Source organism: Drosophila innubila (assembly GCF_004354385.1).
Source record: "Drosophila innubila isolate TH190305 chromosome 3L unlocalized genomic scaffold, UK_Dinn_1.0 0_D_3L, whole genome shotgun sequence".
Classification (NCBI taxonomy): domain Eukaryota; kingdom Metazoa; phylum Arthropoda; class Insecta; order Diptera; family Drosophilidae; genus Drosophila; species Drosophila innubila.
The window spans coordinates 16,677,042-16,690,997 of NW_022995376.1; the positions used below are offsets into that span (position 1 = coordinate 16,677,042).

Consider the following 13,956-nt stretch of genomic DNA (forward strand, 5'->3'; position numbering starts at 1 on the left):
GGCTGGATTACACAAATAACAGGCATTTAAAAATAATCAATTTGCTCCCATTTTCCGAACTTTAAATTCTATTTATTATTTTTGAAATAAGAATTAATTTAAGAACACTTTTCAGAAAGACAAAGATAAAAGTTAAGCCTAAACTGACTTCAAGTTCTGAGTGTGTGAAGTGGTTGACAAAAACTGTGAACTACATTTATACGCACCAAAATACACTCAACTCACACTCGTTCACAGTGTGTGGTATTAATGCACTACAGTTGCTAATGCAACAACAATAGCAAGAAACGAAACAACAACAACAACAAAGCTTCAAATGCAATGCAGATGCCACGAAACAACAACAACATGAGTTGGGAGAGCAAACAAAAGCCAGTTAAAGCTACAGTAACTGCCGTCTTAGCAGCCGAACACACACTAACACGCACTCACACACTGACAGAGGCACTCACACTCGCACACACACACTCGCACACACATACACATTCACACGCATTCATTTTTGCCTTTCGCCATTGTTGCCACTGTTCATGGCATGTTCCATTGTTGCTAATGTTGTCGTTGTTGTTATTGTTTTTGTTGCATTTGCTTTTTTGTAGTTATTGTTGTTGGGCCAACACACACACACACACCAACACATTTACACATTCATATGTAGCGAGCCTGGCTTTTTGTTTAATTCGTTTTTCTATTGTTCACAAGAACTTTAGTCCACGGCTTTGGCAACATTGTAAAATATGTGTTGCCATCTCTCTCTCTCTCTATATCTCTCTCTCTCGCCCACTCTTTCACTCGCTATGTCATGCAGATTTTGCATTTACAAAGCATAAAAGTTGAAAGCGAGGACATTATTGAATATGCGTTGCCGTTGTCCCATTGTTGCCACACTTACACATTTACACACACACACACACACACTAGGCTTGATACTCCACACAAAGGTGCAGCTTAGCGAGCATTTTGACCATTGAAATTTATACGCCACTTTCACACATTGCTAAGTTTCACATTAAAGCCAAATAGCCAGCAGAGACACACAGAGAGAGAAAGTAAACGAGAGCAAAGAGTAGTCTTTGGGGTTGCCAGATTTGCTCAATTTCAAGAATGCTTTGGCCAGATTCGAACTGCAAACCTGCCTTACCCCATTCTCTTGGCTTATTTATGTTTTTCTGCCGTTTTGTTTGCCGCTTTGGCTAATAAATTAGCAGCTTTACCTTTGGCCAAACAGCATACCAATAGCAATTTATCGCAGCTCCAAGGAAAGGCACGTACTGGAGAGAATGAAGCGGGATGGGGTTGCAGAGGGGTTATACAACGAATGTGCACACCTTATCGCCGGCTTAGGCGACACGCACGGCAAGAGAATGAGAGGAAAATGGAGACAGGAGCAGGACATCACTCGAGGATTTGGTAATAGTTGTCCCGACTCCCTGACTAACGAGGCGACAATAAAAATGGCCCCGGCAATTGGCACATTGCGGTAGCAAGTTAAAAGGATTTACGATTTTAAATTATGGTAGCGTATGGGGAATGTACGGCATGAGATAGACAGAGAGAAATAAAGAGAGTATAAATGATAGAAAATCCACACATGGACTAAGAATAGCCAGAGTTTAGAAATAGACAACTGTTTGGCATATAAGTTGAAATTTGCATATACTTTTGAGTACGAGAACAGCTTCAAAATATTAGACAAGTTACTATGAGCGCCAGTTCACGCTAGTGATGAAAGCAGCACGAAATAGGCGAAAGGTGGCTAGCAATATATTAAGTAACATATAAGTCTTATATAGAACTAAGCAAAATATTTAGAGTAAGAAAATAACTTCAAAATCATCGGCATATGTTATTACTATGGTCCACGCTGGTGACGAAAGCAATATATTAAGTATACGCCTTATATATAACTAAGCTAAATATATTAAGTAAGAATACAGTTTCAAAATTATAGACACATTAATATGGAAGCCAGTCCACGCTAGTGATGAAAGCAGCACGAAATAGGCGATAGGTGACTAGCAATATATTAATTATACGCCCTATATATAAATAAGCAAAAAATTTAGAGTAAGAGTAGAGTAAGTATACGCCTCATAAATAACTAAGCAAAATATATTTAGTAAGAATACAGTTCCAAATTGTTGACACATTTTTATGGAAGCCAATCCACGCTAGTGACGAAATGAATGAAAGGCGACTAGCAAAATACGAAGTATACGCAAATTATTCTTATTAAGAAAACAACTTTAAAATTGTAGACATATTACTTTGAACGTCAGTCCACGCTAGTGGCGAAAGCAGCACGAAATGGATGAAAGGCGACCAGCAATATATTAAGGTATACGTCTTAGCAAAGTATTTCCTGCTCTGACTTTTAAGTCAGCACTCAGCACTTTAAAGTTTATTTAACAGCCACAGGCCAAGTTTCCTAATTATGCTGCTAATTTTGAGGCAAGGTTCTGTTTCCCCAAGCCCCAGCCACACCTTGTCCCGCTTAATATGCCACAGTTTCAGCTACAATTTCAACTTCAACTTGAACGTGATGCCAAATTGAAAAGCTTGAATGGCCCGAAAGCTACTACGTCGCGTCGCTCAGGTGTAAGCAACAAGAAGCTCAAACAAAAGATGTATTTCGATTGCGTGCAGCTGGAGATTCTCGAGGTTTCAGGTTTGTGGGCAAAACGGAAACGCTTGCCAAGATTTATCGTGCGTCCATTACAAGCGGAAATTAAGCGCGGCAGGTCGCCAGGCGACGCTTCAAGGCGAGCGTGCGTGAAAGCGTTTTCCCGGCACACCATTTCCATTCCTATTCCTGGACTTGCCCCAACTCTCGGCAAGCAACAAACAGACGAACCCAAATTCCAACTGGCCAAAGCAAAGCTATTGTTTCTCGACGTGGCCACGACGCGACGTTGCCTCGACTATTCCAGTCACGTGGCACGCAACGACAACTTGGGATTTGTTAAGTGGCGCGGCATTTTGATGCACGGAATGTTTAACACCAGACTCCTACACCCAATGAGTTCTTCTTCTGCTATACACACATAAATTTGGACTATACTTTTATACATATTTTCCGTTTTTTTTAGAGCATTGTCCTGTCACGTGTCCCGGACATTTTGCACATAACTTGTTTTAACATTTATTGCCAACTTCCTTTAAAAGTGTTTTCCTTTTGTTTTTTCCCCGTTTGCTGTGGCTCAGTCACCTTGTGGTTAACGGCATTTGAAAATCAAGCAGGTTTTACCCATAGCCATTATGGGGAGACATCAGTCAGCCATGGCTGATTCGATTTTCCGATGTGTACCTTTTGCTTTTTAGTGATTGAAATCGCACATTTTTAAGTGAAAAAGCGCACACAGAAGTGCACTCAATCATTCGTCACGTGATTCGTTGCCAGTTCACATCGCAGGAAAAGCAGGAATAGCAGGAAAAGGAAGAGGAGGAGCAGGAGGAGGAAATGGAGCAAAAGTGGGAGTAGAAAAAAGAGGATTGAGTGCTATTTCTGCCAATGCTTCTACAGCTTGGACAGCCGTGTGAAAAGTGTTGGAGCGCGGCTGTGTTTATATAAAAGATTACGTCATTGTCAGGCGGGGAAATCTGGGGGAAAAGGCGGAGAAACAAAGCAGCATTGGAAATGGAGTCGCTTTGGGGTATCGCCAGGCTTTTGTAAGCGATGCGATAATGGCACGTAAATGTTGTTGAATGCGAAATCAATAGGAAAACAGCTTTAAAGTAAATGAAAATCGCTGGCGGAAAGTGTAAAGGACAAAACGACCGCCGCTAGCAATAAAAATTTAAAACCAATAGCAAAAAAAACTTTAGCGCACAAAGTTTTCTAATTTTCGCATTATGAAAATTATTCGCAGAGGGTCCCAAAATTCCACAACGCCCGACCAAAAGGACCAAAAGTAATTTCAAGGGCTGCCCATTTATGTACATGGGGTCGGATCCTTCTTTGAACGCCTACAAACGGTAAAGGCGACAAATGCCACAAAGCAGAATGGACGAAAAATTGATGTGGCACACGACAACAACAGAAACAGCAAAAAAAGAGAATGTAAGAAAAATCCGTGAAAACTTTTCCATTAAGAAAATTAACTGAGATTAAGTGTGGCGCATGTTTTAACTGAGTGAAACTTTTTCTACTTCCAAATTTTTGTTGCTCTCCCGTTGGGTTGCAACAATTTCAGGGCATTTGAGCATTTGTCACACACAGACAATTTCCCAGACAGTGGCTGTACCCGAGGTTAGGCCGCAAGCCGGATGTAAACCCTGCGCCATACACAATAACGGATGTGAATACTCCCCAACCAATTTCTACTCCCACGCACATCTCCACCCGCATCCACATGGTGGTGTCGGAGGAGTGGAGGGATAAATGGGAGAGTGGGTGCTGACGCACTTTACTTGTTTGGGCTGATGTCGATACTAATCTAATTTTATTGATATTGACACAATTTCTGCAGATTTCCGCATAAACATAAAAACAGAGGCGGGGCCAAAGTAAAGCTAAGCTTCCAGTCGCAACTGAATGTTGACTACAATAGTCGCAACAACAACAATGGCAACAACAACTACAGCAACAACAACATCTACAACCAAACAGAAGAAATACAATAAAATTGGCTTAAGCATAGAAAGGGAAAAACAAGATCTATAAAGTTGCTGTCAATATAATAAAATATCTATAATTTTATAAGTAAAAAAAAAATAAAATTTATTTAAGATAATACTACTTTTTATAGATATTTTTAATATAGGACGAAAAAAATAACTTATTTATAATTTAATTTGAATACTTATTTATAATTTAATTTGAATACAAACAGAGCAAGTTTTGTTAAATTAGTTTGTCGTACACAGAAAAAAATAATCCAGGATTCCGGGCTAAAATTAATACAATAAGGTGTCGCTAGTCCCGGATTCTCATAAACCAAGTATGAAATACTTAAATCAAGTCAGATTTTTCTTAAAAATAATTTTATTTTTGGGGCTCTGTAATATATGTTTTCTGTTAGATCAAATAATTTATGCTTCTTTGCCTTTTTTAATATTGTTGACATTTTATCTAAGTATTAACTTAATTTAGAATTTATATCCTGCATACATACTTAAAAAATTCAAGCTAAAATAGGTTTTTTAAACTTGATTTTTGGAATGGATTTTTTTTTCTGTGTAGGCATGCTTGTCTGTACAAGTTTATCAATAGACTTCTTGTCTCTTCAACAATTAGCAAAACAAAAAAACATAGTTATTGATTTTCTTTGCAAATGTTTTGTGATATCAGACGGTATGTTATCAGTTACTCACGATTTACTCAATGATTCCTGGAACGCTGGCATTTTAAATCAACAATAGGCTTTTAAAACCATTGATAAGTTTGCCACAAATCACAATAGTATTAATTAATAATAAAAGGCGCACATTGCAGAAAATAAAAGCATTTGTTGTAAATTAAATAAAATTAAATAAACAAATAAATAAGCAAGTGATAAACAAAAGCCTAATGCTGCAATTGAAAGGCGGCCTTTTCATTCGAGTCTTGAACTTGTCTGTGTGTAATTAAAAGCACTGCAGTCAAGACAAGATGCTGATTGTAAGGCTGGAGTTGAGAGGGGGAGGTTAAGGTTGTTGGGGGAAGGTAGAATACTGTAGGCTGAAGGCCTAAGCAACATAATCGCCAAAACGTGCGGCAATTACATGAAACTGTGGAAATTGAATGCCAAACAGCAGCTGCTTATATTCTCTCTGTTTGTGTGTGTATGTGTGGCATGTAATTCGCATTGGTGGAGAGGCAAATTCAATTAACAGCGGGGAGCGAGACACGTGCCGGGCTATAAAAACAACAAACTACTCGAGTGAAGAGACCACTTGGATCTCTGAAATGGGCAGCTTAACTCAACTGATTCCGCTTTTACTGTTATTATTGACTGGTAAGGCGCACGCGTGGAACACTCAACCGGAAACGGATGACGACTCTGAGGAGGAACTCATGTCTCTGCGCTGGCAAGTTGGCTATGAGCAGTGGCAGCGTCAGTGTGAGCCATACGAGCTGCAAGTGGCAGCAACTGGATTCAGCACACGCATTGCTCGTGGAGATTTTGCCGAGCCTGGCATGTTTCCATACCAGGTGGCACTGCTGTTGCAACTGCGCCAAGGAACACTGCGGCAATGTGGCGGCTCGCTGATAAGTCTACAGTTTGTGCTGACGGCGGCACATTGTCTGACAGATGCAGTAAGTGGCAAACTCTATTTGGGTGCCACAACTTACGCAAATGCCACAGCAGCCGAGCAGAGCTTTGAGGTGCAACAGCAGGACTTTAATATCTACCCAGGTTATTTGGGATTCGGTGGCTATAATGACCTGGCATTGATACGCCTGCCCCAATGTGCCACGCCCAGTGCACGCGTGCAACCAATTGCACTGGCACGTCGCTTCATGCAACAGCCGCTGTTGCAGGGTCAATTAGTCAGCAGCTCGGGTTGGGGTGCAATGGGAGATGCGCTGAATGCCGCAACACGCACTGTGGAGGAGGTTAATCCATTGCAATACGTAAATGTCCAGGTGTTGGAGCAGCAGCGTTGCATTTGCCGCTTTTTGCCGGGCTTGGTCAGCGCGAGGAGACACATTTGCACCGATGGTAGTGGTGGGAGAGGGGCCTGCGAGGGGGATTCGGGTGGTCCACTGGTCTATCAGTGGCGCAATGTCAGCTATTTGATAGGGCTAACCTCATTTGGCAACGCCATGGGCTGTGAACTGGATGCTCCCACTGTCTACACGAGGATAACTTCCTATTTGGAGTGGATTATGGATGAAGCGGGTCTCGACAGCGACAACTGAATGGGAGTCAGTCAGCATTCAGCAGTCAACAGTCAACAGTCGACAGTCAGCTAAATGCAATTAACGCCTAATTGTTGGCCATTAATTGCTTAACAATATAGCCCTGGCAGACAGCAGGAACAGCAGCCAGAGCACGTCCAGGACAATAAAACCAATTAAGTCGACACTAACAATGAAATCGAGTCCTGGCCAAGTTAAACTTTAGTGTTTGTCGTTATACTGGCTCTTGGCCCAAATGGATATTGTAGGCCATAAATAACAATAAACAATGAAATCGAAATACTTGCTAAATATACATAGGGAAATACTCATAAAAATTACAAAAGAAAGAAAACAATAAAAGAAACATTCAATCGTTCGTTCGATAGAAAAAATAAGTTAAAATTGTTGTGTTTTATCTTGTTTGGGAAAGAATTGGCCAATCGACTAATCGGCTTTAATTGAGTATTTTGAATAGGCAATTAACCGCAGTTCTGTGGTCACTTTGTTGTGTTGTTCAGTGTACACAGACCCACACATAAAATCCACTCAAAAGCGACGCGTCGGAAATCGCAATCACGCGGCGAGTGTCGATAAATACAAATGATCAAACAACTTTTGTGGTCAGGGTGACAGGGCCAAGGGAATTAAATAAATACAAAGAAATACTATATTATAAATAAATATAAATAATTGCGAAATCTGTCAATGAAATAGACTCAAATCAATTGACACTTAAAGCACAGAAATGCATTTAACTTCTCAGATCTGCAAGGTGACTATCGATACCGATCTTGGAGCGGAACTAGCAGCTCATTGTCTTTAAAGATAAGATAGACATAGAGATAAAGGCAGAGCTATTTAGTTGGACATGGGTATCAAAATTGAGAGCACTTAATGCACGTCACCTTTGTCCAGTCGAGAGAAAAGTTCATAGAAAAAAATACACAATAATCACCTAGAATTTCGAATTTTCGTTTCCATTTTTAATGTATCTCAACTTTGTATTAATTCAAGATTAAACACAATTTGTTCTTTGTTATAAAATTGTATTTTTATTATTTTCTTAATGAGGTATAATTTCTCTCTGTGTAGGTTTTGCTGAACATTTCCAGCAAATCGCATTAATTAGTAAGGGCTTTGCTTATCGGATCAGGTGCACAACAAAACCATAATTTCTCAAATATAGAAAATTATGAAAATAAAATTAATTTCAAAGCTGATGGATTTCTTTTGCAGCTGTTTGCCAAACTTGGTCGTATCTCCATTGATATCGGGGGAAGCAAATCAGCGAGCTCCAGAAGTGCTCAAAATGGTTATGCCTGTTTTGAGATAAGAGTAAGACGGCGATCCGATATTGACTTGAATGTCGCGTCCAGACTAGTGACGTGAGCCAAGACTAGTGGCTATCTTATCAGAAGAGACTTACAGTTGAAATGCAGCCTGATTTTGGCTGAACTTCTGATAGGCTGTGGTGCTATATAAGGCCGACAGTTCGCTGGGTAAATACACAGTTGACTTTTAACCAATCAACATGAAGTTCCTGATCATTCTTACCTTGGCCGTGGCTGCTTCGGCTTTCCCCGAGAGCGAGCTGGTGCACCGCAACCGTGTGATGCCCGTTGTTGACGACATCGAGGGTCGCATCACCAATGGACAAACCGCTACTGTCGGTCAATTCCCCTACCAGGTCGGTCTATCCCTGAGGGTCAATGCTCTGTCCTCTGCCTGGTGCGGTGGCTCTTTGATCGGCAACCAGTGGGTGTTGACCGCTGCTCACTGTACCGATGGGTAAGCAAGAAACACCAAAGAATCCTAAGAGAATCGGACTTTAACAATTGCTTATAGTATTCAGTCTGTGACCGTCTATCTGGGTGCTACCGTCCGTACCTCCGCTGAGGTTACCCACACCGTCCCCAGCTCCAACATCATTATTCACTCCGGCTGGAACAACCAGAACTTGAGGAACGACATCTCCTTGATCAAGATCCCCTCCGTCACCTACTCCAGCAAGATTGCTGCTGTCAAGTTGCCCGCTAGAGCCAACTCCTACTCCACCTATGAGGGTGAGACTGTCGTCGCCTCAGGCTGGGGCCGCTTGGGTGACTCATCTAACGGCGTTGCCAACAACCTGCAGTATGTCGACCTTAAAGTGATCAGCAACGCTGAATGCGCCAGAACCTACGGCACTTCGATTGTCGTCGCCTCCAACATTTGCGTTGGAACCCCCAACGGCAGGTCCACCTGCAATGGTGACTCCGGTGGCCCATTGGTGGTCAAGGGCTCCAAGATCCAGATTGGTTTGACCTCCTTCGGTGCCGCTGCCGGTTGCGAGAAGGGTTATCCAGCTGCCTTCACCCGTGTTACCAGCTACTTGACTTGGATCGCCGATAACACTGGCCTCCAAGTTTAAATACCAGGAACTTCAACTTGCACATAAACAATAAAAGTATCTAACGAAATCCCTTATGCTTTTGCTTCTTCTTCTCTTCATTTACACACACGCACATACACAAATTTGTTCCAATGGCGTCGCGCACATCAAAAGTTTAAATTGACATTATTCGACAATGGCAAGTGTTTTGGCATGTAAATGAGGGGAAAAAAAGGAAAAGGGGATAACATAGCTTGAAAGCAGCTGTTACAAGCGACAGCAGATGCGTATCGCACATAAGTTTTCATTAAAATTCATTAAATTTACGCGGCAACGCAATAAAAGAAAAAGCTGCAAAGAAAACAACTGAACTGAAAAAAAAAAACGCAAAGAACGCCGGAAAAAAATTGTCAGCAAGTATAAGTGGGCGTGGCAGGCTGACAATATGTCAACATTTAAATTATTACAACGCATTTAAATAATGGCTAAAGTTTTTTTCCCTACGTTGTTATGAGTGTTTTCTCTTCCTTTTTTTTTTAATTTGAAGCAAAGTTATGCCATTGAAGAAGCAAATTTTACTGAAATTTAAACAATTTAACATTGCTTCCAGCAATTTCAAATATTATACAAAAAATAATATTTAATAATAAAACGCAAGTAAATATTTAAATTTTTCAATCTCATGAAAGTGCATAAAAGGCGAACACGAATATGCAAAGAAAATGTTGTCCAACAATGAAGTGTCTGCCGCACACTCACCATATTCGTTTTTGGTTAGAGTACTCGTTAAAGGAAAGGGTACTTCAGACACACAAGCACACACACACATATGCTGCTGTTGCGGTTTGAATAGAAAGCATTTACTCAACGAAGTCCAACGACAAAAACTCGCAAAGTCAGTCAGTGAAAGCGGCAAAATCAGCTGAGCTTGAGTCTGGATGCGAAACTACAAAACTGCACTCGGAAAAATCACTGTGCTGAGCAGGTCAATCAATGAATTAATTTAATTAGTCAATCGAATCAATAAATATTATTAATTTAAGAGGATAAAAGTATGGCAAGTATTCTCGGAGTCAAAAAAAAATAAAAATTTGAACTTTCTCAAAACAGAAAAAAATGCAGATTGTCATCTAAACAAAACATAATAATAGTTTTCAAAAATATAGAGTATAGAAACAAAATAAAAAAAAATATAGAACTTTCTACTGCCAAGTATTCAAAATGCTTTTTGCTAATAATTACATATCAGAAAATATTGCAATTGTGAAAAAAATCCGTCAATCATAGTTTTGAGTCAAGAAAAACACAAAGAAACTAAAAATACTCTCGCTTTTCAACAATGTGATTTGTCAAATTAAAATTTTGTAGTTCGATATAGAAAAATCAAAGAATGTCTTTTTTGACATGACGTTATTAGACTCTTCTTTAGTATTTTTTCCGAGTGTAATAACTTAAAATATCCGAATACAGACTGCTGCTAGCTGAGTGCGAGTCCGGCCAAGCTGATAAATGTTTGCATTGCGCAAATTTATGACAGCAGCAAAAAGTTGCACTCATATTTTGTGGCTTAGATATGACAAAATATCGCATATATCCAAAAAGTTACAATGCGAGTATATGCATAGTTTTTTGTGTGTACACAAGAATGTGCTAGTGTGTGTGTGTGTGTGTGGCTGAAAAGTTAGTTAAAATGTCAAAGTAGGCAACTTGACGTGACTCTCACTCTAAATTGGTTACTCATACGCCGCGTGGGCCGCAAGCGTTTATTGCAAAAGTTTTTTATTTAAATTCCACTTTGGACAGTCACAAATTCAGTTGCGAATGCATTTTCGTAGTTTGTAGTTTATAGTTTTCTGATTGAATTGTATGTGCTTCTTTTGGCTTTTGGGTTTGTTGGCCCACAAAACTTGAGTCGCATCATTGAACAAGTTCATTTCGATATTTCTCATGACACTTTGTGGCTATTGGGTCAGTCGAGTAAGTTTTGAGACTTTGAATTTCTTCAATTTATGCCTGTCACCAGTGGGAGAAAAAGGATTCCGGGTCAGCAATATTGTTTCAATTGCTGTAACCAATCAATTATTTAGTCAGTTGCTTGCCAGCTAATAAAACCAATTTGGTTTCAAAATATATATCAAGTTTTTGCCACACAGCAAAATCAATTAACAAAGAGGCAGCTCATCAATTATACGACTACCAGACTCTCACATGTGTCTGAGTGTGTGTGTGTGTGTGTGAAAACTTTCTGACTGAAGAGTCAATGCAATGCTGGCTAACAAATCGCAGTCGATTCAAAGCAATCAAGTTAATTAACGATTTTTGGATGGCCAACTAGTCGGCTACATAATTAATTAAGTTGAAACAGACACAAAAAATCCAGGCTATCATGCCCTATGAGCTAGAGTGAGATGAAAGTTGCAAGGACAGCACATTGCACACACACACACATACACACACACACACGCATAAAGTCGCAAGTGTGTATTGCTAATTGACAGCAGTGGCGCGTAGGCAAAGGGGGGCTTAAATCTCGAGTAAATACAACAGAAATCGATTTGATTTTCAGAGAAATATGTAAGCTACTCCGTTGTTTTTCTGTCATCCCCTTTCGGTCACGCCACTGGGCTGTCCATAAGCCACAAACCACCCCATTGTGAGTTTTAACACATCGGCCAATAATAATGATTATGATAATGATATTGATGCAGCATGAGTGGCAACTTTAAGCAGACAGCAGTCTTATCTATAAAGTAGCTCGACGATTATAAATCAAGCACTATGACGGGACGAAACTATTGCAGGCAAGCTGACCAAGTTTGTAGTTTTAGTTGAGTCACAAAAGTCACTGCCATGACTTTTGCTTGCGACAGTTTGAGTGATGTTTGGATAATTAGCTACCACACAATTACGAGAAAGAAAGCAGTAGAGAGGGAGAGAAAGAGAGAGAGAGACAGAGAGAGAGAGAAGGAGAGAGTTGGCCAAGAGCACTTACACTCAAGTTCTATGTATATTTAACGGGCTGTCACTTGCGCTGACAGTCAACACAGAAAGTGTTTCTAACAAAGTCCTCATTCTGACAACACACACACACACACTCACACACACACATACATATGCTTAGAGTATCGCACACTTAATTCATTTAATTCAAACATTTTCATTTATTTATCGCATTATTCCGACTTTACCCCATTGCGCAGCGTTTTTTTTTTTTGGCTAATGACTTACTGCTTTTGCCAACGCGCACAGCTTCCGGCTGCCACACATACACACAATAGCACATGTGTGTAAGTGAGTTGAGAACTAACTGACACCCACATACTCGTATCACACATACAGACAGACAAAAGGAAGGCGCATCACAGGCTCATTGAATGTTTTTGGCATGTTGCCCGGCCCGACACCATTATTTCTGGTAACAAGATAATTGTATAATGAAATCCAAACAACACTTTGGCTTGACTTGTCTGCGGCAACAACGCTCAAGCAGCTGCCTGGTTGCCTGACAGACAGATCCTGGCATCCTGGCATCCCCGCATCCCCGCATCCCCTCTCTCTTTTTACACCCAACTCGTTGCCCGACCACTTCAACTTCTACAACAATGACTTGACGGCAAAGTTCGCTGCTTTTTTCCTCAACAGTTCACACAAAAGACAAAGACTTTTGTTGATGGTTTGCTTCGGTTCGGTTTCTATACATATATATTATTTTTCTGTTTTTTGATTTTGTGCTGTTTGTGCCGATTGAGTGGTAATACCTTTGGTTCTGCTGGGGTATACTCATAATGGCCGCTAAAAGCAAAAAGCGTTCGAGCATGAATCAAAAGTACAGCTTAGAAACCAATGTGAATCGCAGAGAATAGTCACAGAGTTTTTATATGGAATTAAAAACAGGCTAACCCAAATTAGATCGACAGGTTGAACTTTTCACAAAAAAAAAATAATTAAATTAATATGAAATTGTAGTCAAATTGTATTGATTTACCAACTTTATTTCTAGAGGTGAGTATCTATTAATATGTAGAGCATTTGGATACGTAATATGCCAAACAGTTGCCAACTAATTCAGCTTCCCAAAGATTTTGTTGCTGCCGTTTCTTTCTTGATTTTTATTTCACAAAAATGTCTTGTCATGCTCTGTTTCTTCTGTTTCTATTTTGTGTTTTTGTTTTGTTGCCTGGCGAGTGACAATTGATTGACAGCAAAAGTTAATGACTTAAGTGCTCAGACTGCAGGAATATATAATAAAGCAAAGACACATACAATATACTTTCCATACAAGTAGGAGTACAAATATTTATTGATAACTTGGCAAAACTTACACAAAATAATTGAAACATTTTTGTCTTAAGTATTAAAAAGTTACCATTGACAAGAGAGCGTATCAAGTAAAAGACACACACAAATACACATGCAAAGACACACACACACACTCACACACACACTCACAGGCAATACCATTACCCAGTCAAATGGCAGCCATCGCTCAACAGAAAAAATAATACATGTTCCCACTCAACTTCCTCTTGGCAGGATACAAAATAAAGACATAAAGCAAACAAATGCCACATCGAGAAAGACGAATAGAACAATGGAGTGGGAAGGAGAGGGTAGAGGGGGTAAGCAGGTGGATACCCAACTGTTTGGCTGACTGGCATTCGAGTAGCTTTTAGTGCGTTCAAGCAGAAAAATATATAGAAAACAATAAACCGAAATTACAACAAAAGCACCACAAGAGGACAGCAAAGAAAACAAGAAA

The 13,956-nt window shown here is 40.0% G+C and overlaps 2 protein-coding genes across 2 annotated transcripts; both read left to right on the forward strand.

Moving 5' to 3' along the window:
* Nucleotides 1-5,606: 5,606 nt before the first annotated feature.
* On the forward strand, nucleotides 5,607-7,161 carry LOC117787273 (brachyurin). Its single transcript, XM_034625755.1, has one exon. It carries the CDS (start codon nucleotides 5,723-5,725, stop codon nucleotides 6,842-6,844), a length of 1,122 nt encoding a protein of 373 aa, XP_034481646.1. The 5' UTR covers nucleotides 5,607-5,722; the 3' UTR covers nucleotides 6,845-7,161.
* A 1,165-nt stretch (nucleotides 7,162-8,326) lies between these two features.
* LOC117787610 (serine protease 1) lies at nucleotides 8,327-9,286 on the forward strand. The gene is made up of 2 exons (XM_034626181.1): nucleotides 8,327-8,614; nucleotides 8,672-9,286. Exons 1-2 carry the CDS (start codon nucleotides 8,358-8,360, stop codon nucleotides 9,234-9,236), a joined length of 822 nt encoding a protein of 273 aa, XP_034482072.1. The 5' UTR covers nucleotides 8,327-8,357; the 3' UTR covers nucleotides 9,237-9,286.
* Nucleotides 9,287-13,956: the final 4,670 nt, after the last annotated feature.

Bases quoted from the DNA above. Each gene is read 5' to 3' on its own strand.
- LOC117787273 (XM_034625755.1), top strand. From the start codon at position 5,723: ATGCCAAACAGCAGCTGCTTATATTCTCTCTGTTTGTGTGTGTATGTG.
- LOC117787610 (XM_034626181.1), top strand. From the start codon at position 8,358: ATGAAGTTCCTGATCATTCTTACCTTGGCCGTGGCTGCTTCGGCTTTC. The intron at 8,615-8,671 runs GTAAGCAAGAAA...AATTGCTTATAG, and splicing joins GCTGCTCACTGTACCGATGG to TATTCAGTCTGTGACCGTCT.